The sequence below is a fragment of the Fundulus heteroclitus genome, chromosome 10 (genome assembly GCF_011125445.2).
Source record: "Fundulus heteroclitus isolate FHET01 chromosome 10, MU-UCD_Fhet_4.1, whole genome shotgun sequence".
NCBI lineage: Eukaryota > Metazoa > Chordata > Actinopteri > Cyprinodontiformes > Fundulidae > Fundulus > Fundulus heteroclitus.
Window position 1 is genome coordinate 26,738,510 of NC_046370.1, and position 24,165 is coordinate 26,762,674.

The 24,165-nt window shown below is 46.4% G+C and overlaps 2 protein-coding genes across 2 annotated transcripts; one reads left to right on the top strand and one right to left on the bottom strand.

Moving 5' to 3' along the window:
* Nucleotides 1-3,534: 3,534 nt before the first annotated feature.
* On the top strand, nucleotides 3,535-11,659 carry rnls (renalase, FAD-dependent amine oxidase). Its single transcript, XM_012849922.3, has 7 exons — nucleotides 3,535-3,775; nucleotides 5,250-5,355; nucleotides 5,456-5,598; nucleotides 8,124-8,279; nucleotides 10,727-10,900; nucleotides 11,114-11,289; nucleotides 11,368-11,659. Exons 1-7 carry the CDS (start codon nucleotides 3,658-3,660, stop codon nucleotides 11,536-11,538), a joined length of 1,044 nt encoding a protein of 347 aa, XP_012705376.2. The 5' UTR covers nucleotides 3,535-3,657; the 3' UTR covers nucleotides 11,539-11,659.
* A 2,641-nt stretch (nucleotides 11,660-14,300) lies between these two features.
* On the bottom strand, nucleotides 14,301-23,690 carry ptenb (phosphatase and tensin homolog B). The gene is made up of 9 exons (XM_012849915.3): nucleotides 23,609-23,690; nucleotides 21,785-21,869; nucleotides 21,130-21,174; nucleotides 20,383-20,426; nucleotides 20,059-20,297; nucleotides 19,718-19,859; nucleotides 19,201-19,367; nucleotides 17,507-17,758; nucleotides 14,301-17,307 (listed from the first exon to the last, which is right to left on the bottom strand). Exons 1-9 carry the CDS (start codon nucleotides 23,688-23,690, stop codon nucleotides 17,119-17,121), a joined length of 1,245 nt encoding a protein of 414 aa, XP_012705369.1. The 3' UTR covers nucleotides 14,301-17,118.
* Between the last annotated feature and the right edge of the window lie 475 nt (nucleotides 23,691-24,165).

The following is a 24,165-nucleotide window of genomic DNA, read 5'->3' on the forward strand; positions in this document are numbered from 1 at the left end:
TTAGACTTAGACTTTCTCTATTGTAATTTTGTATGCACAGAGTGCATACAGAACGAAATTTCGATTTCATACAGCTCAGAAAAATTGCAGTAACTCTACAGGATACGTTGCTGTGAATGTACAGTACAGGATTAAAATGCAGTAATAAATTGCAGTAATTTAGAGGATAAATTCCAATTGATTTCCAGATAAAGTGCAGCAGTGATTTAACAGTAGACAGTTGAAATGTAAACAAATATGCAGTAAGTTTCCGGATAAAGTTTCCGGATAAAGTGCAGCAGTGATTTAACAGTAGACAGTTGAAATGTAAACAAATATGCAGTAAGTTTCCGGATAAAGTGCAAAAGTGATATTGGAGACTAAGAGTTGGGCAGCATTTATAATGCTGGATAAGGATACGATTACAAATGTGCAAATTAGCGAGTGTGGTACATAGTCCATTTTATGGACTGGATCTCATGACAGCATGAGATCAGTGAGTCATTTATGTATTTATACTTCCAGCTGTGTTCAACTTTGACATCGACTTCCCGAGGAAGTAGAAGAGTGTGAAATAGTAACAAATCAGAAAACAACCTGCAAACTTTTTTAACGGCAATATTCTAATTCTTTGATATTAAGTCTTCCTCATATAAACTCTCTAAAGGATTCTTAAATCTTTGGGATTATGTGATCGATTGATTTAAAAATAAATCTTAGAATTGTGTTGGCTGTGTGAGGATTTATACGTGTTGCCCTAAATGTTGCCACTTCTTTGGACATGCAATCTGAGTCATTGCAGCTTTTGTCACTGATTAACAGAGGTGAAATGGATTTATTTACCCATCTGCTTCTCTAATCTTCAAAATTACGCTGAGCTCTTCTCTCCATCCTCGATCCATTTAGTTCTAGACTGCATGTGTCCTTTTTAACGAAAAGGTAATCTAATTCTGATTGGGTGTTTATAATATTTTTTCTATCTTCACCCCAGTTTATCTTATTAGAATAATTAAGAACAGTCCCAACTAGTTTGGATTCATTTTTATAATTTTAAGTTAGCATGTTGGCTAAAAAATATAACTGTTATCTATAGGACAATTTAGAAATGCCCATTTTTGTACTGATTATTGTAGATTTTCATCCGTTCTTATTTCCAATATGGGATTTTTTTTTTTTATATAACTGCCATGTTTTTTGTTTTTTAACAAATGAAATTTACATTACCAATAGTCTTTGGAGTTCTGTCTATGGTTGAGGTGAGTTTGATCTGCTAAAGGGCTACTGGAAATCTGAGTGCTAATGTTATATCTTGCTACTGAAATGAATTTTACCAATAATCTGTCCTGGTTCTGGATGTTTGACCATGTGGTTTTGTCCAAGTGTATTGTCTGTGATTTTTGTTTGTTCTCTCCGGGCATCAATCAGCATGATTTGGTTAAATCAATCTGCTATTATATTAATTAGATGGCTGTGGTAATGTCTAATAGGGCCTGTCTAATAATGTCTAATCCGTCTGATCACTCATCCAGGGTTAAAGTCTCCACCCATTGGTATGTGGTCTGTTGAATATGGAGTTTCTAATTCGTCGATAACATTTGTAAACTGATACAATACATTCCTGGTTTTCTGTTCATTACTATACCCACAGATAGAGACAAATGTCAAAAGAACATGTTCAGTTTCAAGAATACATGTTTTAAGACTTATCTCCCATGAGGTTGTCTGAAGCATTTTGCCGTACCTGCAGACTGCTTTGAACCACAACTATATCAAACAGGTTTTTTTTAGAGTGTATGTCCTCCATGCGGCCATCAAAGCGCTAGCCTAAAGAGTCAAAGGCAGTTAAACTAATGACGCCTCTATAGACTAAACTCGTCTTGATATTTAGCTTTCGTTTTGTTTTTTCAATAGAGTACTCTTCTTCGTCTTGACTACTGTAATGCTGTTTATAGGCATTAGCCAGACCTCTCCTGCCTTTCTGCAGCATGTGCAGAACTCTGCTACTCGTTTGTTAACTCAGACCCATAGGTGCGAGCATATTACTCCCATCCTAGCGTCCCTTCACTGTCTCCCTGTGCGCTACAGAATTCATTTTAAGCTTTTGTTATTTGTTTTTAAATGTTTGAACAACCTTGCTCCACCATATTTGTGCGAGCTGATTCAGCCTTACTGCCCACCCCGACCCCTTAGATCAGCTGATCAGCTGCTGCTCACGGTCCCTAAAACCAGGCTGAGGCTCAGAGGTGGCAGAGCATTTGCTCTTGCTGCTCCTTATTATGGAATAACTTACCATTGAGTATCAGACAGGCCTCCTCTGTTCCTGTTTTAAAATCTCTTTTTTTAAAATGCACTTTAATTTCCTGGCTTTTTATACACAGTGATCTTTTCATGTCGAAAATTTTAAAATACTCCTGCGGTGAACCTGTTTTTTAGCTTTTGATGTTGTGTGTGTGTTTGTATGTTTTTAACTTCTTTTTTTTTAACTTTTCTTGTTTTAATGTACAGCACTTTGGTGACCCATGAGGTTTTTAAAATGTGCTATAGAAATAAAGTTGATTGACTGATTGATTTTCTGGTGTGTTTGTTCAAGTAGTGTCGCATTTGCCGGACCTAGCAACATCCATAGCCTCTCCATACCTGTGTTCAACATCTTTTTCTGTTTGTGTCAGCTGCAGTCTTTTTTCAAAGTTCTGGGCTGTAATGCTCTGCTTACCAGGCGGTGTCTTTTCAGTAGGTATCCTATCACAATTGTTTTTTGTTTTGGTGTTTTTGTCCATGTAGCAGCGCCCCCTTGACAGATAGCGCCTTAGGCAACCACCTATTTGACCTCGATGCTAAGAACCAGCCCTGCAGGAATGTTATTGAACCCTTTTCAGTCTGTGATTAACTCGGTTCAGACTGATAGAACATGTTGTCTCAGTCTTGATGGGTCCAATCAACTGCAGTCAGCCTGGTTCTTAAACACACTTTTCCCTTTGGTTTGACTAACCTCATTACACATTACTGTAAAGCAGAATAATTCTGTTTGTGGCTGATTTCAGGCTGATTATGGCCTGTTTTAACTTTTTTTCAACATGTCTGCAGCCAGTTCCAGTTCTCAGCATATTTACCTGCTTTTTAACACATGGTTTTAATCGGTTGTTTGCAGCCTGGCTTGAACATATTTACAGCCTGTTTTAACGTGTCTGCAGCCTGTTTTCGCTCACAGCCTGATGTTTTTCACTTCACACTCGTTCTTTACCTGGGTTACAACCTGTTTATGAAGTATTTATAGCCGATTTCTGGTTTATCCGACTGGTTTAACTCGTTTTCTACCGTTTAATAAACCGGTTCCGCTCCTCTCTCACCAGGACTAGTTTTGCATGACGTCATTCCACCAGGTAAGAAAAGCCATCAGAACTTACCTGCTGTCGTGCTGGTACCGCTGTCCCCTGCTCTTCTGAACTCTGCGGGTCAGACGACATACGGTGTCCAGAACGCTGACGTCAGAGGCGGATTCTCTCTGTGATTGGTCGGAAGGCTGCGTTTATTTTGAAACGCCCTGTCGGATGTGAGGTCATCAAACACCGGAATAACTTTTGTTTGGCCATCTGTGTTATGGGGTTTTGTAACCCGAGTTAACTCCTGCCGCTCTGGACCCGAACTCTCTGGATCGGACCGGAGAGCTAAGTTCTAAAGATGTCCCGGGTTCTGATCGTTGGAGCGGGCCTCACGGGTAGCTTGTGCGCATGTCTGCTGAGGAGAGCGCTACAGAGCAAAGTTCAGGTGGTGGTGTGGGACAAGGCGAGGGGTGCAGGTCAGTTCGGAACCCCTTCCAGCTTAATTAGTTTCTGGGTTTTTCAGGTCAGAGCCGAAAAGACCCAGACTGCAGATGGATACTTCTGATGTTTCTGACACCAGCTGGGTTCTGACGGGACTTTCAGCAGAATTAAATGGCTGCAGCCACACGACCGACTAAACTATAAGGATGCTCCCCAAAAAGCGTCTGATTTTAAAAGGTTAAACCGGTGGAGAACAGTAGAACCTTTTCTAGGTTCTTCTCTTTAATTTGCCTTCTAAGCGGTCTGTGAAGGTCAATTAAACCCTGACATACCACAAACCGTTTTGACATTTAGCATTCAATGGCTTTTCCCAAAGTGACCCATATACAAAAATAAAATGTATACTTTTGTACAGATGCTACGCATTTTGCACACTGATGCTGTTTCGGGTCAAATTTGACCTGCATCTTTTGAGAGGTCACATCAGTAATTGGTGTTTTAGTGAATCTTGCAACCTTTCAGGACACGTTTATGTGTAGTTTCTATCTGGCAGTGGTCACAGTGGGTTAGGGGGACCTGGACAATGTCGCGAGAACGAGCGCGAGTTGTGTTCCACCGCATTTAGGTTAAGTTATGTGCACCCGGGATTATTATTTAGCTGAGTTGCGCTAACTCAACGTGTACAACTTGCACATACTAACGTTTTTAAGTTAACAGAAAATAACTTTTTAGGTAAAGTCAACTTATTGCGTTTTCCAGTCTCCCATGGTCTTTAAGGGGCATGCAGAAATCCTAAAACAAACGCATGGAATGATCAGGTATGGTGTATAAGGGGAACAGAGGTCAGAAGGTCCATTGACACAGACACAAGCATCTATGCCTGAAATGTTGTCAAATTATCCTCAACAAACCTGAGATAGTTTAGGGTGGGCAGCAGAGCTGTCATTTCAGGAGCTCACATCATGACAGCAAGAAGTTTGGGGCTGTAATCAGGTTGAAAGACAACCTTCCTAACACAGCAGCTTCAGCTGCGGCGGTAAGGACAGCGCAGCAACCTGCGCCTGGCCCTGATAAGAACATCACTCCAGCTAACACAAGGGGACACAAGAGAAGGCCATTGCAACGTGTAAGGAAGAACTGCAAAACAGGGAGAACCTGCTGCAAGTGTGTTTCCCACACTTTTACGTTCCACACGTAAAGTTTCCTACTACTGCCTTGAATGTGTGGAGAAGTTAATGTCCCATATTTAGTTATATATAGCTTATTATTCTTATATTACAACTTCCAATCGTTCCAGAATGTACCTGCCATTTTAAAAATCAATAAACTATATTTCAATCTTTTTGGCGTGTGTAAAATAAAGTCATGATACTGTGTGATTGTAGATGCTTTGTCTAAAAACGACTGTTGAATGAATCAAAGGGTTTTATTGTGAAATGGGCTATTTAGACATTTGAAATGGATCTTTTGGCAAAATGCTAAACCCTGAGCTGCCTGTGTGTCTGCCAGGGGGCAGGATGTCCACCAGCCGTCCTCCAGAGCCTACGTCTCATTCTGCTGACCTCGGAGCGCAGTACATCACAGCCACTCCTGCCTACGCTCAGTCCCACAGCAAGTACGCCTGGCCTGGCCTCCTCTCACACTAACCAACATCCCAGGGAGAATTTCTGACGCTCTGTGTGTGTGTGTGTGTGTGTGTGTGTGTGTGTGTTCAGTTTCTATGCAGAGCTGCTGTCAGCCGGCCTGCTTCAGCCACTCGACTGTCACATCGAAGGTCTGCAGCACAAAGAGGGAAACAAAGACTACGTGACGCCCCTGGGCACGAGCAGTGTGGTCAAACACTTCCTGTCCGAGTCAGGTAATCGCACCCTTTTGAGTCAGGTTACATACCTGTCCACTTCCTGTCTACGTAGGGTCATCGCACTTACCCACTTGTTGTCACAGTGGGATAATCCAACCTTTCTGAGTCCGGTTATCACACCTGTGTGTGTGAGATAACCGCTCGTCTGCTTCCAGTTAGTCGGGTAACCTCGCCTGGCTTGTCTGCTCAGGTTGCAGCTCGTTGTTGTGGTCGTTTGGGTGATTCTGAGTGAAAAATGCTGTGATTTCCAGCTGTTAATTTAACATATTCTGTTTCCAGCAGCCGGGAACAGGAACTCTGTCCAGCCTCTGTAGATCCAGTCTGTGGAAACACTTCATTTTCAGTCAGCTCTAAACTTCATGCCACGGTTCCTAGTCAGATAAGAAAAGTCTGGAACCGGGAACTCTGTGTTAAGGGTGTCCACGTTGAGATATGCAGAAGCTCTATGATTTCCAAACTGATTTGCAAACTTTAAGACACAATAATGCCCCAGCAGTATTTATAAATTGGGAGACCAGCCTTTCAGTACGTTTGTCAGTACACGGTTGACTAAGGATAAGGATACACGTGACGACCCCTAGCAGTTGTCTCTAAAATTCAACATTTTTCTGAATGAGACCTGTATTGTCACCTTATCGTTGATTTTGTTCTAATAAATGAATTACAATGTCATATTGTAATTTTTACAACTTTAACTGGAGAGAGTCCCGTGCCTTTCAAAAATGTTGCCGCCATATTGAAAATGGTATCGAGTATTATTCTTAGAATTGGTAACTAGTATGAAATCTTGGTATTGTGACGACCCTAGTTGCCAGCCAATCGGTGTGGAAGGGCCCCCACTGATTGGCTGGCAGTGACGGTTCTCAGGATGTCAGGGTGGCTCCTCACTGGGACTTTTAAACTGAACCGTGAGCAGTTTGAAGGTCTATCTCACTGAAAGATTAAAAAATGTTGCGGTGCTGCATCTGAATTTTGAACAAGAGGATCAAACTTTATGGACTTGATTGGGCCCAACTTCTTGGTTCGACTGGTCAGTGTGTCATTGTCTCTCTCTGGCATCTCTTTTTCACATTTCTGTCTGCTCTGTGTGGGTGTTTGCAGATGTTATGATACCCAGGCCAAAGCGATCTTTATTCCTTCAGAACGCTTTCTCTACACTTCCCAGAGGGAAACCGTTCTAAATGAAAGCTGCTGTTCTCTTTTTGATTGAAGCAGTGTTTAACTGAAGGTCTGAGACAGTCACTGCCAAGGTATAAAGGATCTTTAAACTCCAAGGTCAGTACTTTAAAAAACATTATTTGTCACACGTATTTATGTGTCAAAAGACAAAATTTCCCAATCTGTCCAGCAGCATTGTGTCGCCCACTGACCAAGACTGAGATTTGGAGTTGTTTGCTGATAAGGATGCAAGCGACACCACGACTTTTGAATATTTAACTTTTTCAAAATATTTACCTTTTCTGAGACACTGACTTCTTGTTTTTTACTACACGTAAGCCATAATCATCAAAATTACAACAACAGAAGTTTATATAGTTCAGACTCATTTAACAGCCTGGATCAGTATGCATACTGTAACCATGTTAAGGCTAGCTTCCGTGTGTTTCTGAACGCTAGATTTTTATCCTCCTTTTTTATTGTCATCTTTTCTATGGAGAGATCAGATTTCAACTGTGTCTACAGGTTCGACAGCAGATGAGATCTTAGGTTCTGAGCAGTAAACGTCTCAGCTTCCAGCAGAACCCTGCTTCAAAAAGCCTCACTCCTGCTGGAAAGGCACACTTTCAGTTTCGATGTGTAATGCATCACAGATTGCAGCGAGAGATCAGGAGAACGGATCGTGAAAAATGCGAGAACTCTCTCCGAGTCTGCACAGCTGTGTCTCCTGACCTCTCTCAGAGAAAAACTCTTCCATACAGACCTGGGCAATAAATTAGAACATGCATTCCAGTGAGGCTCCTTTGTTAGAATAAAAGTACCTTTTGAAAATAACAACCTTTCAGTAGGTATTAAACATACTTCTCCATGTATTAAAAATAATTTTTTGTTGGTCTGATGTAATATTTGAACCGCAAATGTTGTTTTCATGAGATGTAAGAAAATCCTCCTAATTAACGGAAATAAAGGCTTGAAAACATCAGTCTGTGTGGAATTATTCTGTATATTGTGTTTCACGTAATGATGGAGTTACTGATATAAGTGAACTTTTCATTACAATTGTAATTTATTTTTTATGTCCATATATGGAGGTTTCTGTTTACTATAACACCATGTTCTCTTTCTTTTGACCACAAGAGGGAAGTAGGGTCCTGGATAAACTGAGGTCCTTCAGTTCCAAACTGTGGTCCAACATTTTGATGTTTGGATCAGAACCAAATCAAACCAGAATCAGTTCGAAGCTACAGCAGAATAAATATGTTCTCTGGATAAGCTGATAAAAGTGAATCCTAAACTGGACATCATTGGTTACTAGGTAAAAGGTTCTATGGATCACAAACTGTCTTTTTTTTTTCTTGCCACAGGAGCTGATTTGTTCCTGGAATACCATGTGACTGGCCTGTACTGCCGTGGAGCATCATGGGAGGTGGAGAGGAGGGGAGGCAGCGAGACGTTTGACGCCGTTGTCCTGACGATGCCGGTCCCTCAGATCCTGCAGCTGCAGGGAGACCTGGGAAACTGTAAGAACCTCACAGACACAAGCAGAACAGCCAGAGTGATGGAACCCACAGAAACTGATCTCAGAGCAGCCGTTGGACAGGCACATGTTTGGATTTCTAACGCCGCCAGGACTTTGTGTCACCTTGGTGACTCCAACCCTAACAATTACCAGTGCATTCTTAACCTAACCTCAATCTAAACTGAATTAGCACTACAGCTATCTACCCCTAACCATACAAAGTGGCTAATCAAAGATAAATGAATAAACCACAAAATGTCCCCTACAAGCAGCATGAACCTGCTGCACACACATTTCTCCACTGATATTATGTCACTTCTCTGGAGACTGATTGGTTCTCTGTATATGTGTGTGTGTGTGTGTGTGTGTGTGTGTGTTGCTGGAGACCACAGCTCCTCTGTGTGTGTTTCCTCTTCTCGTGATGGTGATGTCACCTGCAGCTCCTCTGATTGGCTGGTCAGGTACAGCGCCCATTTCCTCTGCCCCCTCCCACATCCCAACCCCCTAACTACACACACACACACACACACACACACACACACGCCCAGGTTATTCTTAGCTGCAGTGCATGCGTTTCTGCGTGCAGCCTCTGAATCATGGAATTGATTAAGAGTCCTGAAGGAAGGACACTGAACATCCTGTTGGTGGAGACGTTCTGTAACAGAGCCAGACAGAAACTAGCTCAATCCAGAATTGGGCGTAAAAACGTAATTTTGTAATTTTCTGCCATTTATTTAAAAATTAACCCATTAGACGGTATAGTCCAGCTCAAACATCAGAGCTACACTTCTTATTTCCCTGCACTATGCTTAGTGCAACCCTGCTATGAACAGTAAGGAACTTTGAAAAAGTAGATTTACAAGAAAATGTTTTAGAAATCCTTAGTCACATTTTTGTATAAATATAATTATTGGATAAAAAAAAGACTTGTGCTATATCAATGTAAATATCCTTTGAAATCTCGCCTGATTTGCTTAGATCCATTATGTATCAAGTCATTCAGTCCAATAGTTCAAATCTAATGATTAGAAAGGGATTTTCAGATAATTAAAAAAGGATCAGGTAATTCATGACATCAGGAACATTTGTAATAGTGAGGCTATTATTGAAAATGTCGATGACAACATAGATGACCGTTTGCCTCCATTTCTCTGCTGTTTTTTTCTTTTTTTCTTTCTCTTGCACTGTCTCCAGCACTCTTTGCTGTTGGCATATGGTTTGATGGGATGATGTAATTTCCTCTGTCATGTGACTGCTTGTCCTCTTCCTCTACCATGTGAAATAGCTCTAGGTGACAGGGTGGTGTACATTTTGGACACAGGTTTTTAAACGCATGTTTCTCATATATTTACAGTTTGACAATAATTGTAATTTACACAACTAGTCCATGCTTTGGGATGGCTTATATCAAAGCTTATGGGAGGGGCAGAAAATGTCCTTCAATGCTGGAATGCCCCGTCTGCTCAGGTACGTCACTAAAATCTGCAGTCCTGGTTGAACCTTGACCCAGCTCACAATGAAGCTGAAACCTGATGAAGTTACAATGAGTTTCACAGTGATCTGAAGAAATGGAGCTGGTTCCCAGAAAACCTGTGGTCCACAACTGGCTAGCTGTCTGTTCCAAGTCTGGAATTTGGAGGTTGAAAAAAAGTTGATATTTGTCAGGGGATCCAGACAGAAGTGCTGCCAGAGTTACGTCTACAACAGAGAGAGGGAGCAAGGAGAAGGGCGGATGGCGAGTCTGGATCCTGACCAAGAAGAACCAGACTAGGATCAATCGATAGAGATGGAGACAATGAACCAATGTTCAGAGGGATTAATGATGGAGAGATAGGCCTTGAGAAGACGGAGGAGGACTTTGAGGAGCCAGTGAATAAGGGTGAGAGGAACCTGAGTGGAACGTCAGTGAAACGGCAGGATGTGAGATCAGCCGTGAGGAGGAAGTGAGTCGAAAGCTTCACGGTCCAGATGACACACCTGTGGTGGTGTGGCCATATCAGCTCCTCCAGCTGTTTTCTGCAGCTCCAGTTCTCTTGCCTTAGCTATGGAGGAATCTGATCAGCTCTTATCTGTTTAGCTGTGTTTCTCTTCTAGAGGAAGCTGGTAAAGGAGCTATTGCTGCCATTCCATTATTACTTCCCCTCATATAGAAAGTACTCCTGGATCTGTGGTACTGAGCTCTTTTTGTGTGTCTGCTCTGACTTCTCTGACCCGAGTCAGTCCTGGCAGAAGGTTGTTGACACTGAGCCTGGTTCTGGTTCTGCTGGAGCTTTCTTCCCGTTAAAGGGGAGTTTTCCTCTCTACATGTTTGAAGAGAGGGAGATAGGTGGAACACTACAGGCGCTGAAGGTAGATGAGCTGAAGTACCTGGGGTCAAGCATGCAGGTACTACATTTCCCATGATGCATGTGTTATTAATGCCTGTCTGTCATCCTGTCTGTTTCACAGTACTATCCGTCAAGCAGAGGGAGGAGCTGGAGGGCGTCAGGTACTCATCCCGCTTTGCTGTTGCACTCTACTTCCCTCCTGACGTTGTCTTCAGTTTTACCTGGGGGGCACGCTACGTCACCGACAGCCACTGCATCCGCTACATCGCCGTGGACAACAAGAAACGCAGCACAGGTCTCTTCAACTCATCTGTATCGGATTGACTCAAATGTGTCTTCAGCAGTCTTGTCTCGGATTATCTTTAGGACTTCCATTTGCCCCCTTTTCCCCCAGTTAATTAAAATTTTGATTATTCGATAATAACAACAAAGGCTGGTGCTTTAAAGTTTAAAGAATATGTATAAAGTGCCACTTGTGATTGGCTCACTTACCCATCTGTCTCCTCAGATGCTCCAGGTCTGGGTCCATCCCTTGTCGTCCACACCAGTGTGCCGTTTGGTCTGAAGCACCTGGAGAATGACAAGGATACCATCCAGCCAATCATCTTGCAGGAGCTCCACAGGCTTCTCCCTGACCTACCTCAGCCAAGCAGCATCAAGTTTCAGAAGTGGAGGTACTCCCAGGTGAGTCAGCTCTTGGTGCAGAAGTGTATCTCCTCCAAGTGAGGCAGCTCCTTACTCACCTGTCCATCCCCTGTGCAGGTGCTGACCTCAGTCCCCAACTGTCCAGGTCACATGACTATCCTGGAGCAGCCGCCGCTCATCTGTGGCGGCGACGCCTTCACCCACTCAAACTTTGACGGCTGTGTGGAATCGGCACTCAGTGTGCTCAAAGCTCTTAAGGGCTCACTGGATGTCCAGCAGAACACTTGAGACACACCTGCTCAATGACTGGCATTATTGACCCAATCGAATCATGAAGTGATTAAAAAAAAAGATCAGGATCAAATGTTTGTCGGTTTTTCTCAGAATAAATGTTGGAGGTTAAAAATGATGTGCATCTCTGCGTTTTGGTTCTGGTGACTCACCTCCCAAAGAGAAACCTGCTCAGCTGCATACCTGAGGCCGACTGATGCCTGCTTTATGAAAGTGACTCATGTTTATGTGACCTGAAGGAGAGTCATCACCCTGCTGGAAGGTCTGTCCCCACCTCTAAACCATAAACTCCCCTTTCTCAGGAAGAAACGTCCACCAGAACCAGACCCAGTGGGAGCGACTATCTGACACAACCAACTGGGGCTTTGAGAAGACAGAGCCTACACACAAAAAGAAAATAGAAGCATTGACCCAGGAGTACTTTCTATGTGAAAGAAAAAGAATGGCAGTAGCTTCATCTTGGACAGAAACACAGTTAAACTAGAGTTCTGAGGCAGTTTTCCAGTCTCCTGATCAAAAAATATAAGACCAGTTGAAAAATTGCAAGATTTCACGTTTTGCACAGTTGGATTTCAAGAAGGTTTTAAATAGTTTCTAAATGCAAAAAGAAGATATGGGAGTGAGACGGAAAAAAACTGAGCGAACAATTTATTTCAAACAAACCAATAAACTGAAATGCGCTGATCATCAGCTGATCTAAAGAACATCTAAAAGCTCAAATATTTCTAAACGTGTGGATTCGGCATGCTTTTCTGTCAGGTGTCCACACTGTCATGACCTCCTGATGGCGAAGGCGAACAAGCTTTCTCTCTTTGAACGCCGTTTGATTGTTGAGCTCCACAAGCAAGGCCCCCCGCAGCGCAGGGTCTTCTTAAAAGACCCCGAGGGTTATGGAACAAAAAAAGTCAAGTGGTAGGTCCGACTAAAGTTCACCCGCCCTGAGCTGGAGGATCCGAATGGCCGTCCGTTCAGACACGGGACGATCCTTGACCCAAATTAAGCTCGTCACTGGTGCCAACAGCAGTCCCACAACCATCAGACAGCATCTGCGAGAGGTTTTAAGAACAAAAAACGACTTGAAAGGCCCAGCAGCACAAAGCCTGTTTAGAGTTTGCACGGGAGCACCAAACGTGACAATGAAAGGTGGAAGAAAGATTTATTCTCTGATGATGCAGCTGGAATCCCTCATGACTGAGGGCCATCGTATGTGTGGTAATGATGGTTTTCCACCTGACCAAGCACTTCTTCCATCACTCTTTTGGACCATCCTGCATGTTCCCCTGATCTAAATCCAATTGAGAACATTTGGGGTTAAATGGTGAGGGAGGTTTACAAAAATGGACACTGGGTCCAGACCTTGGATGCCCTCCATGAAATCATCTTCACCACTTGGAGCAACATTCCTTCTAGCTTCCCGGTGGTTAGAGCAGTGTGCTTGCACTCAGAGAAGGATGCAAGTACCCGGTTTGATCCCCAGTGCCTGCACTCTGGGTCCCTGAGCAAGACTCTTAATCCCAGATTGTGCCGCACATGGCAGCCCACTGCTCCCCTAGGGTGATGGGTTAAATGCAGAGAAACCACATTTCGTTGCTCTGTACTTGTGACAATGCAATGACAGTAAATTGAATTCTATTCTATTCTAAACACTAGCGTCAAGCGTGCCGAAACAAATGTTTGAGGCGATTAACAAGAATGGTGCAGCTACTCATACAGTCCTTTTTTGAAAATGTTTGAACTTTTGATCAGCTGATCAACAGCCTATTTCACTTTAATGGTTGTTTGCAATAAAATGCTTACTCAATTTCTCCTTATTGCATTTGGAAGCTCTACTTAGAACTTTCTTAATATCCAACATTGCATAATGTGAATTCTTGCCATTTTTTCCCCAACAGGTCTTAAATTTTTGATCAGGAGCTATTGACTGGCCTCAGAACGGTTCCAGGTGTCTGACTGGTTTTAGATCGGTATCAGGTTGCATAATCAAACCAGTGGCAGCGCTGATACTGCAGTGCTGCCTGATTTTTTTATTATTTTTTTTCATAGCACCAGATAAGACAGAATCAGTTCTGGTTCTCGGCCCACGAGGCTCTGAGTGTGACCTAATTTTTTGCGCGCTGCTTTTCCTCTGTTCTGACTGTGCTCAGTGGAGCTGCCTGCTCAGTGAGTGATCATCGGTGCCGTGTCACCAGTGGCGCAGAGCTTTCTCCACTTTGGGCTCTTTATTTATTACGTCTGGTTCATTTGATCAGCTTCTCTGAAAGCCAGCGTCAATGTGGACCTTCATTCTAAATTAGAAATATGTAAGCCTGCAAGACTATAATCCTCTGACTAGGAGCAGAGCAAGCTCTTTTCTCAGTTTTAACCATCATCCTTCTGCTGTACTCAGGGTTCTCCTAAGAACTCCAAAAGAGGTTTATGAACATATTCAGACTTTTCCTTGAATTAAGTAATGACAAAAACAAACTGCTACTTCTATCACGCTCTTTAATAGACTGATTTCACACCATGTCAGCTCTTTTACAGCTGAGATTCAGAGTTCTATCCTGTTGTCTGGCAGCAGAGCCACATCCATAATTCTGAGAGACCCACATCCTGCGTGGTTCCATTGTGTTCTCAGACAGCAGACCCCATTCTGCTGTTCAGCCTCAGAGGATGCTCCAACAGAGGAGAAAGTGCTTCCAACATCTGCACTGCTGTGGTCATAACCTTTGGAGGGTTGATGGGAGTAGTAGTTAAAAAAAAAAAAAAACAGAGACTCATAGCTGTTTATAAATAGTTTATTCACTTTACAGTGTTTTTTTTATTATAAAATGAGTAGCGGCAGAATAAAAGGGGTCCGATTAACGTGTTTGCATGGTAACACAGCTCATAGCGTCACAGCATCTCTGCCGTTTAATGTCTGAGTGAAAACCATAAGAAACATGTTTACAAACCACATCTAAGCGGGCGGTTCCACAATGCAGAACTCATCAATATGTCTCTGACTACTGTTCTACAGGAGCGATCAGGCAGTTGTGATTGAAGGTTTTTAACATCTGGAACCTAAAAGGATTCGCTGAGTAGAACCGGACGTTCCAATAAAGCTGAACACTGACATCATGAAATGTGACGGTTCTGATTGGTTCAAACACTAACATACGAAGACGGTTTTTGTTCTTCATTAGCAGAACAAACTGACTGGAGAACAGACGACCACCTCAACCCAAATCACAAAGACAAATATCTGTGAATGAGCTTCCCGTTGACAGGACCGGGGATTGAAACGGAACCTGAATGGTCAGAACAGAGATCACGCGGCTCACGTCTGAGTCAGAGCCCGGTTCTACCAGGTCTGGGAACAGCAGACGTGACTCTGTCTCTAGCACAGGCCGAAAAGGTGAGCCGAGCCTCTGGAGCAGGTTTAAAAGCAGAAACGTCTCTGCAGATCACCGGAAACAAGCCCGGAGCCCGCTTTTCTGAGCAGGACTCAACCACTGGCACATGTGGACTTCCTGCTTCAGCTCTGGACGCCCTTCAGCTGTAGTTTAAACCGTACCAGACTGGAGGGTCAGGTGTGACGGCACAGTACAGGAGATACGAGGGTTCGGATCAACAGCACCACTGACTGGGTCAGCATAGCACCTGAAGCCTACCGAGATGGACTGAAGATCCAGAGCACGCAGTAGGGTAATCCTGGAGCTGACAATCACGCAGGAGGTTCTAAAAGACGCCCAGGTACACAATATTCTTAACTTCTCAGCATCAGTAAGGACCGGCTGATCTGAAATACCCCTGAACACCCACAGCCTTTAACGAGCTGAGGTCACAGGTTCATCGACCCGAGGTTCTACCTCAGACCTGGTTCTCAGAGAAAATGAACATCAGAGGAACAGCCGGTCAGTGTTCTTCTTTGGCTAATCCTGCTTTAACCCTGAGAGCCAGGCAGAGTCCAAATCCCTTGTTAGGGTTTGGTTCTGGACGGGAAAAGGCTCCAGGTGTCAGTGGACACACTCCAATGTGGCTCCCAACATCCAGAACCGGAAGGAGGAAAGTGTGAGGAGCAAATCTGGGGGCAGGAATCAGAACTGCCCCTGAAGTCTGACCTAGAGGCTGAGGGATTTGCTCCAACCAAGTCAGGTTCCGTCTGGCCCAACCCAAGCGTGTGCACATTAAAAAAGGGAAACTGGACAAAAACCGGACCCAATTCAAGACGTACATCCTGGTTGGAGCGTCTCTAATCAGCTTCGGAGGAACCAGAACCTTGACCTCGTAGCAGTGGGACCCGGCTTTGCTCAACGGCTTCAGAGCGGTGATTCTGAAGACCTCAGGTTCCTTCCCAACCCCTGGTTCCGGTTCCAGAAAGCTCCGTAGCTTATATGATTCCCATACATTTCTGAAGCTAACAGAAAGCTGCCGAACCACCAGAAGGGCTTTTCTGGATGGACTCAGTGTGATGGGGAGTATTTACAAGGCTGAAGGTCCAGAGCAGGAATGGTTACTTTGGGAGGAGCTTGTTCGCTGTTTAGCTTAATGACTGATAGAAGCTGGAGGAGAACCCGGTACAGAACCCGGTACACTTCCTGTAACGGGCCGGATGCATTCCAACAGCGGATTGACAAAACGGCAGCGGAGGTGGAGAAGGGCTGGTTTGGTTGGCGTTAAACGGGTCGGAATGTCCCTCTGAGCGCCGCGCCGCCATAAAGACGAGGAACCCCAAAGCTTAGTCCGGTTACAGAACCCCAGGGACCCGGCCCGACCGGACCGAGGAATAACAGACTGCATGTCTACACCATCTCAGCAGGAGATCCGGAACATTCAGGCAGGACGCTTTAAGACCAGAGGTGGGAGCTAACTTTAAACATGTCCTGTTCTGGTTGGTGAGAACGGTTGCAGAAACTGGACGTGAAACGGACCTTCATCTGCAAACTAACACTTCCTGCTGTGATCCGGACTCTGCTTTAAATCCGTCAACAGAACCCTCTCAAGCTTTCCTCCAGAAAGCTGGGTTCTAGACTTACAACTCACTGCCAGGTCCTGATCTGGACCTGGGTGTCCTTCTCAAGCTGGTCCTGATCCAAACCAAGCCCTGGTGTTAACCGTTCCTCGACCTCAATCGGGTCTAAATCCAAGGCGCATTCTGCTCTTGACGGGAATGTGGTGAATTATAATTAAAAAAAAATCCATTCCAACAGAAAAGCAGCTGATGTGATTCCGGTCAACCGGTCGGTGCTCAGAAGAACCGGACCAGGAGCTCGGACAGGACAGAAACAGAATCAGGATGACGGTTCCTGAAGCTGCTCCGGGGGAAGGAGGGGAAGAGGAAGGAGGGATGGGAGGAAGGCGAGGAAAGGTTTGGATTATCTTGGACTTTTTGAGATTGCAGTTTTACTCAATTTGTTCTGAGGCCCGGCCCACTCCTGTAGCACAGCCCCCTTTGTGCTGCTCGCCACGTGATGATTGTCCAGTGGTGCGCCGAGTAGATGAAGGAAGTTCGGGGTTATAATCCGATTCAAGCTCCTTCAATCCAGAGTCTCCAGATCGGTTCTGGTCCAGTACTTATGTACACGTATACACTGGATATATGCGTGACGGGGCGCGTCAGACTTTTGTGATCTGACTTTGGAGGTCGTCTTCGAACAGCTCGTTCTCAGGGTCTGAGTCTGTAGTGTCCGAGTAGCGGTAGTGATCCGGCTCGTTGTCGCTCACGTCCGGTGTCACCGAGGCCGACGTGCTGCACGTGTCACAGTTGGCGCCTTCCTCCACCGTCTTCGTAAAAAACAATTTGACCTGAAGAACAAAAGAACATCATGAGCCAGAAAACCCAAATATTCGCACAGCTTCTTCGTGTCAGTTTTCCATAAAGACCTCCTGAACATCCCAGAGGGACTGTCCAACACCGACCACAGAACGTCAGTGGAAAGGCCTGAATAAACAGAACATTTCTAGAGGAACGGGATGGAATGGTGAAGCATGGATCTGGCTCTACCTTAAAGTTCGGGGAGAAGTTCTTGTTGGCCTTGTCCTTGTTGGCTTTGTCCAACTCATTCTTGTTAAGTGTCAGAACCAGGAAGTCTCGGTCATTGGTCTCACTCCCCATCATCATCATCATTCCTGGGTTTGGAAATGTTCTGTCAGCGAGCTCCCGCAGGGTTCCGGAGCTACCGTTCTCCAGTTTGTCCGGGGTCTCCTCCGGCCCGGGGATGAAGAAGGTGTTGATCCAGAAATGGAACATCTTTTCCTGAAAGGACACAGGAAGAAGAGCGTCAGGGATGAGTGGGCTGAGGCGCTTTGCGTTTGGACTTTGGTCTTCACGGTGGTGAAGATCCAATTCCAACTACATCACCGGGAACACCCAAAGGGCCGGGCGGAACCTCAGTACCTAACGCGGCATAATGAACTACAACGAGAGCTGAAAAGAACCAAGACTAAAACAGGAATGATGAGAGTGAAAGGCCACCTTTAGGGAGGATTAAATATGGAGGGGAAACTTTCAAAACCAATAGAACCAACTCTGGTTCTAGAAAACTTCAGGTCCTGCACTAAAACCAAATCTGAAGTGTTCCCTGCAGAATAAACCTCTGACTGAATGTGTCAGCGTGACCTCAGCTGCTCGATTACAGAACCGAACATCACCACCATGTTGGGCCAGATCCAAACCAGGATCCTGTCAACTACGTTCACACTGGCATCTCTCCTTGTTGTTATTAGAAAGCTGTTGAGCAATGGGAGCCGACAATATTTACACCAGATCACAGCAAGAAGAAGTACGGTAAGAAAGAAAGCAGCACAGCTTATAACGACGGCCTTCTGTGGAGCGCTAACTGCTACTGCTGAGTGTGGATGTGTAGTGAGAGACAGGAGAGTGATGTGAAAGACGGATAACATGAGACGTGACCGAATTAGTACCACATATCAGATTTTTTGAAAAGGTGAAAAGATCAGAACTGGGTTGTTCACACTGCTGTGAAAACGATCGGATTTGGCCGGCGTTTCCCTGGAGGTTAGAGAAACCATTTATTCTCATTTATTGAACTTTCACCAACCGTCTTGGAACAGGATGTTTTCTGTGAAACCATGTTGTGAATTGTCCCTTAAAGAGACAGTACGTATTCAAATGTAAGATATTAGATATCAAAATAAACATGATGTGCAATTTGGAGCGGATCAAACAAAGTGTCCGGCTTAATTATTGTTGCTGAATTAGCTAATCTAACACTTTTAACACACAAAAGGGGAAATACATTCTCCACGGCCCTTCATGGTGAATGGGAGCTGCCAGGATCCAGAAGGAGGTTCAGAAAGCCTAAAGCAAGGACCAGCAGAGGGAGAAAATCTGACTTATCAGATCATCATTCAGGTCCATTCTCAAATATGGTTCAGTCTGATGGTTTTAGGGTTTTAGATTTATGCTGATATTCTCCCTGAAGTTCTCTCTACTATTTTTGTCAATGTTGTAGGGGGTGGTTCCACAGTGCAGAACTCATCCATAGGAGCATCCCTGTGGGGACAAGATTAAACTGATTCTGTTCAACAATCTGGCAAATAAATGGAAAACTTGCAATAAGTAAAAAAGATTCAAAATATAATTTCTTATAAAACAGGAAATGAATAACTGTCACGACTAAGAATGAATTGAACCACCTATCCTCCTCACCCTCTTCCCCATCACCTCCTGCTCACCTTCTTCATCATCTTGTTCTGCTTGTGGAAGAACTCCACCTTGATGTCTCCACAGACAGGAAGTGGCTGAGGGAACTCAAACACCATCAGTTTGTCCTCCCTGTGTGTGTGGGCTGGGTTGGAGGTGTGGATCTTCACTTTCAGCTGGTAGACCACGAACTGAGGGTCTGCGGACACAAGAACACCTGAGGATCACCGTCTGCACCTGGATCACCAATGGACTGGATCTGATTCTGGGTTTGAGGTTCAAATAGAGCTGGATATGGTCTGAAACTGATCTGGAAGCAGGTCTGGGTTTTTGTCTTGGGCTGGCATTGGAATTGAGACTGCGTCTGAATACAGGACTAACCCAGGTCTGGATCTGATTCTGGATCTGGAACCAGGACCGAGTTTGGAACTGGATTTTCAGTCTGAACTGAATCATGGACTGGAAATCCCTGTTGTGGATTGTGGTCTGGGGCCAGAATCTGGACTATAAAAGACAGAGCTGGGTGTGGATCTCATCTCTTGGACTTACTGCAGGTCCCAGCCGTGAACATGGGGACGGTCTCAAACAGCATCTTGTGGAAGAGCAGAGCCACGGGTTTGTAGTGCAGCCGGTTCCGGAGCAGGAAGTTGTAGTAGACGACGTAGCGGCGCTGGCTTGGGATGGTCACGCCCTGAAAACACAAGAACTGGGTGAGGACCTAGGTTCTAGCTCAGTGGAATCAGATGACACGGCAGCCAGAACATAAAGATGGACATGAGCTCAGGATAATATCCAGGCTGATGGGGTAAACCGGAGAAACCAGGAACGCCAAGTGAACATTCCTTCCATCTTCATCTGGAGCCAACCTGTGCCGTCTCTGACCCACTGACCTTCTTGTCCCTGGTCCGGACCTCTCCGTAGAAGTCCAGCGCCTCCTGAGCTTCCTGGAACTTCCCCCGGTGCAGCAGGTAGGCACAGATCATGACTCCAGTGCGGCCTTTCCCCGCCTTGCAGTGGATGGCGGCCACGTGCTGCTCGTCCTCGCTCAGCCACTGATCCAGGTCTTCACAGAACGGCTTGATCAGCTCCAGCTGGGGCGGGTTGTGGTCTTCGAACGGATACTGGGCCACTGAAAGAGAGGGGGGGCGGTTACTGCTTAGGGGGGAGGGGGAGGCTGCTCCTTCTGCAGGGCAGCGGACAGGAGCGCGACTCACCTCGACAGTTGAACTTTGAGGTGTCGTAGTGTCGCTCCGCACACCTGAGGAAACAGGGACGCACTTTACTACCAGAACCTCGCTGCATCGACTACTTTAAAGCAAACCACTGCGATGATTGTTTTCACAGGACGGCTCTTATTCGTGTTCTCCATAATCTCCAACCTCGGGAGATTATGGTGAGAGAGGAATTGCAGACCAGTCCTCTCTTCACATCTCTAGATGGTCCAGTTCTGTCTGATGCAAGCCTTCTAGGTGACTCAGGTCTGAGGAGTCAGACGGCCATGGAAGAAGGTTACCTTACAGGGAACTTCCTGTGTCGGTATGGATCATTGTCCAGCTTGATGACCCGCTGACCCATATTTATTTTTCTGCCAGAGGCCTCTAGACTTTTTTTTAATTGTTAAGTTTATCCTGGTATTTCAAAGAGATCACGTTGCCGTGCACCGGACCTCTGGAAGAGAGACTCGCCCACAGCATCACCGTTCCCCCACCACACTCCACACATCCGTTCTCTGGTTCTCCGCGGACAGGCCGGCCGTGTCTGGGGCTGAAAACCGCAATCTGCGTCTCATCTGACCCAAGTCTAAACCATCAAAGGATGCTTTCATACGCTAGTGTGGGCTTGTGCCGCTTCAGCGGAAGAGTCACTTAGGGTTACGGATCTTTAGCGGCAACGCCTCCACGCGTGAGGCGTGCAGAATCTGACGCAGGCTGAGAAAAAGGAGCGGAGCCGGCGGTACTTACAGGTTATAGATCTTATAGTGATTCTTGTGCTTGGAGTCCAAGAACCTGAAACAGACAGAAGCAAACAAGTGAATGGAGTGTCGCGGATCAGTCCGAGGTTCCTGCTGCAGGGTTCCTCTCTCAGGGTGGACCGGATCTGTCGACGCCCAGTCCCCCCGCGTGTCTCTGCGGTGAGTTTTCTCTAAGGTGATCCACGGCTGATCTGATCTGGAAGCGTTTCCCAGACTCGACCAGGGCACTGCCAAAGCGTGGTAATCATCGGGCCGAGCCTACGTAAAGAGGAAGAGCCCAGCACCGCCCGTAGGAGCAAAGACCGCTGCCCTACACCCAGAACATGCACAACCAAAGACTCACCGCAGAGACGGGACGGCTAGAGAGGTGGATAACGGTGCCGGCACCTAGCCAATGAGCATCACATGATCAAACTAACATGTGACTGAGCTTAACCCTCCCAGTGGAAAGTTTTACTCTGGAAAACAGACACACAGACATCCACAATCCATATTTATGCTTTTTTGGTTTGGGTCAGCTGAGAGTTGTCAGCGAGGCGGGCGCCTGCAGCTCGGCTCTGAACCGGCTCCAGAACGCCACCGGTCTGGGTTCCTCGCGGAGCGGGCCCGCGTACCGAGGCGCTCCGGTTCTGTCAGCAACTCACCGGACGACGTCGTCGATGTTGTTCCTGTAGACGCCCTCCAGCCGCTCGGCAGGGAAGCCCATGGCGATGATGTTGGGGTAGATGTCTGACGGGCGAGTTCAGGAGAGGAACCGGTCTGTGAAAGGTTCTGCCTCTGCAGCCTGGGTTACAACACATTCTGGGTTCTGCTAACGACTCACATCCTTCCACGTTTCATATAGAAAACATCCAAGATGCTCAGGCCCCCTGGTGGAACCACAGCTAGAAACAGGAACCAACAGAGAGGGCGTGGAACCTTCCCTGGGGCAGCAGGGACCGCCGGGGTCTTTAAAAGCAACCTTCTGACTCAACAGCCTTTTCACAATGATCCAGAGGTTCTGATCCAACCCAAACCAGGTTCTGAGTGTGAGCATAAATAGCAGCTACGGTCAGAGCAGGTTCAATTCCCGTAACTGTGCTGCTTCCAGCACCTCCTTCAGCCAACAGCGGAGCACAAGATCCCATCCTGGAAGACCCGGCAGCTTTCAGAACCCAGCAGAACTTATAGGCATTCTGGATCAGGACGACTTTTTTTTGGACTTAACAGAGAATTAAGTTAGACTGACCGGATTAAGGCAGCTCCTGAATACCAGCTGATCAATTTCTTCTGGTTCTGTCTGGAATCATGACGGGTCCAAGCTCAGCTCGGTCCTGTTCCGTTCTCCCCTAAACCCTAACAGAGGAAGGTTTGGGACCGCATGGGACGGCCTGGTTCTGATCCAATGTACAGGTCCAGGTCGGGATTTTAATCTGCTCTGTATCCAGGGCAACGTTTACCTCAGACTTTCGGTGCTCAATCAGAACCCAATACGCCTGAGCCAGGGTGCGCTGGGCTGCAGCAGAACCCGTTCCAGGATCAGAACGCTGCAGCATCAGCTCCACGGCAACAACCCATCACAGCGAATCACACAGGAGCACACAGGCAGCTGACCCAGTCCATCACGGACCTCGGGACTCAAACATCAGAGGAGGGGGTTCTGAATCGGCAGACCGGCAGAACTTCAGCAGGACCGGGCTGGGTCAGACTTGCAAACAATCCACACACAAAAGTGCGCTGTGATTGGAGATTTCCCAGCGTTACGGGGGATGTTCCTGTTCTAACACATCAGTGCGACCGACCTAAAGCAGAACCCACATGGACCCAGAAGGACAAAGAGCTACGGCCCAGTTCTTCCCGCAGATTCTCTCCTACAGCCTTTCCCAAGTTCAGGAATGGGGACCAGGCTGTGGACGTTCTCCTCAGCTCCAGCTGGAGCTCAAACCTCCTCCCGGTTCTGATTCTGCAGTGGAGTTCTGGCCCATGTGAGTCACAGAGGAGGAGGACCAGGATGCTGCGCCATGAGATCCGTCTGAATGATCCCCTGACCTGAACGCTCTAATGAAGCAGAACCCAGACCCAGTCAGTACCTGCTGGTTCCTTCCCCAGTATTGGATCAGCATTATTATACTCGTGTTATTAAACTCATTTCTTGCAGTGACCGGAACCAGAACCTGCAGGTAAAGCTTCGCCAGCAGGAACCCCCAGAGGACAATCAGCCCATGATCCACAGTCCCAGCCCTGGAACCTGAAACCGTTTCCCTCAGCAGAACCTGGGACAGAACCTCCCTCCAGCTGGGAATCACAAAGCCTGCGCTGCATCTAAAAGAACCGTTTTTTTGCTTTGGCGGTGTCCAGATTGTGAGAATGTCTACACGGACCCTACAGCTGTCCTGGTACCGGATAAATCCAGGGTTCTGGATGCAGAACTGATGCTACTGCTGTGATTTTAACGCGACCCCCCCCCCACAATAACAGGTAAAGGATACAAGTAAGGTCCAGGTCAAAGCCGTCCTCCTGGAACCGCCGCTTGTTCCTGCTAACAATCTCCTTGATAAGATTAGCCGCCATGGTTCCCAGAGATCCGTTAGCCAAGAACCAGGGACCGGCTGGGCTGCCCCGGATCCTCCGCTCCGTCTGCTCCGGACAGGCGAAGCTAACGGCGGCAGCTAGCTGGGAGCTAGCTCCTCGCTAGCCCTCCTCGCTCCGCAGAAATTAAAGAAAAACTGTAAAAAATGACCGCCACCGAAAACAAAAGTGAAAATATCCCCCAGCAGATGAACAGCAGTCCGCGGCCTGGGGCTCCCTTCGAGCTCCGCGGCGGCAGCGGGATGCTAACCGTCCTGTTGGTGGACAGCCAGCCCCCGGCCGTCAGCGCTGCTTTCTGGGTCAGATCGGGGGGCTGCTCCCGCTGTGGGCCGGGCTCTCCAGGTCCGTCTGCCCGGACACAGAACCACCGGGCCGCTCCCCAGTGCAGATCCCGAGCTCCGGTCTGATCCAGAGAACCCGTTCCCGGCCTCGGAGCACTGCAGAGACGCCGTGATTA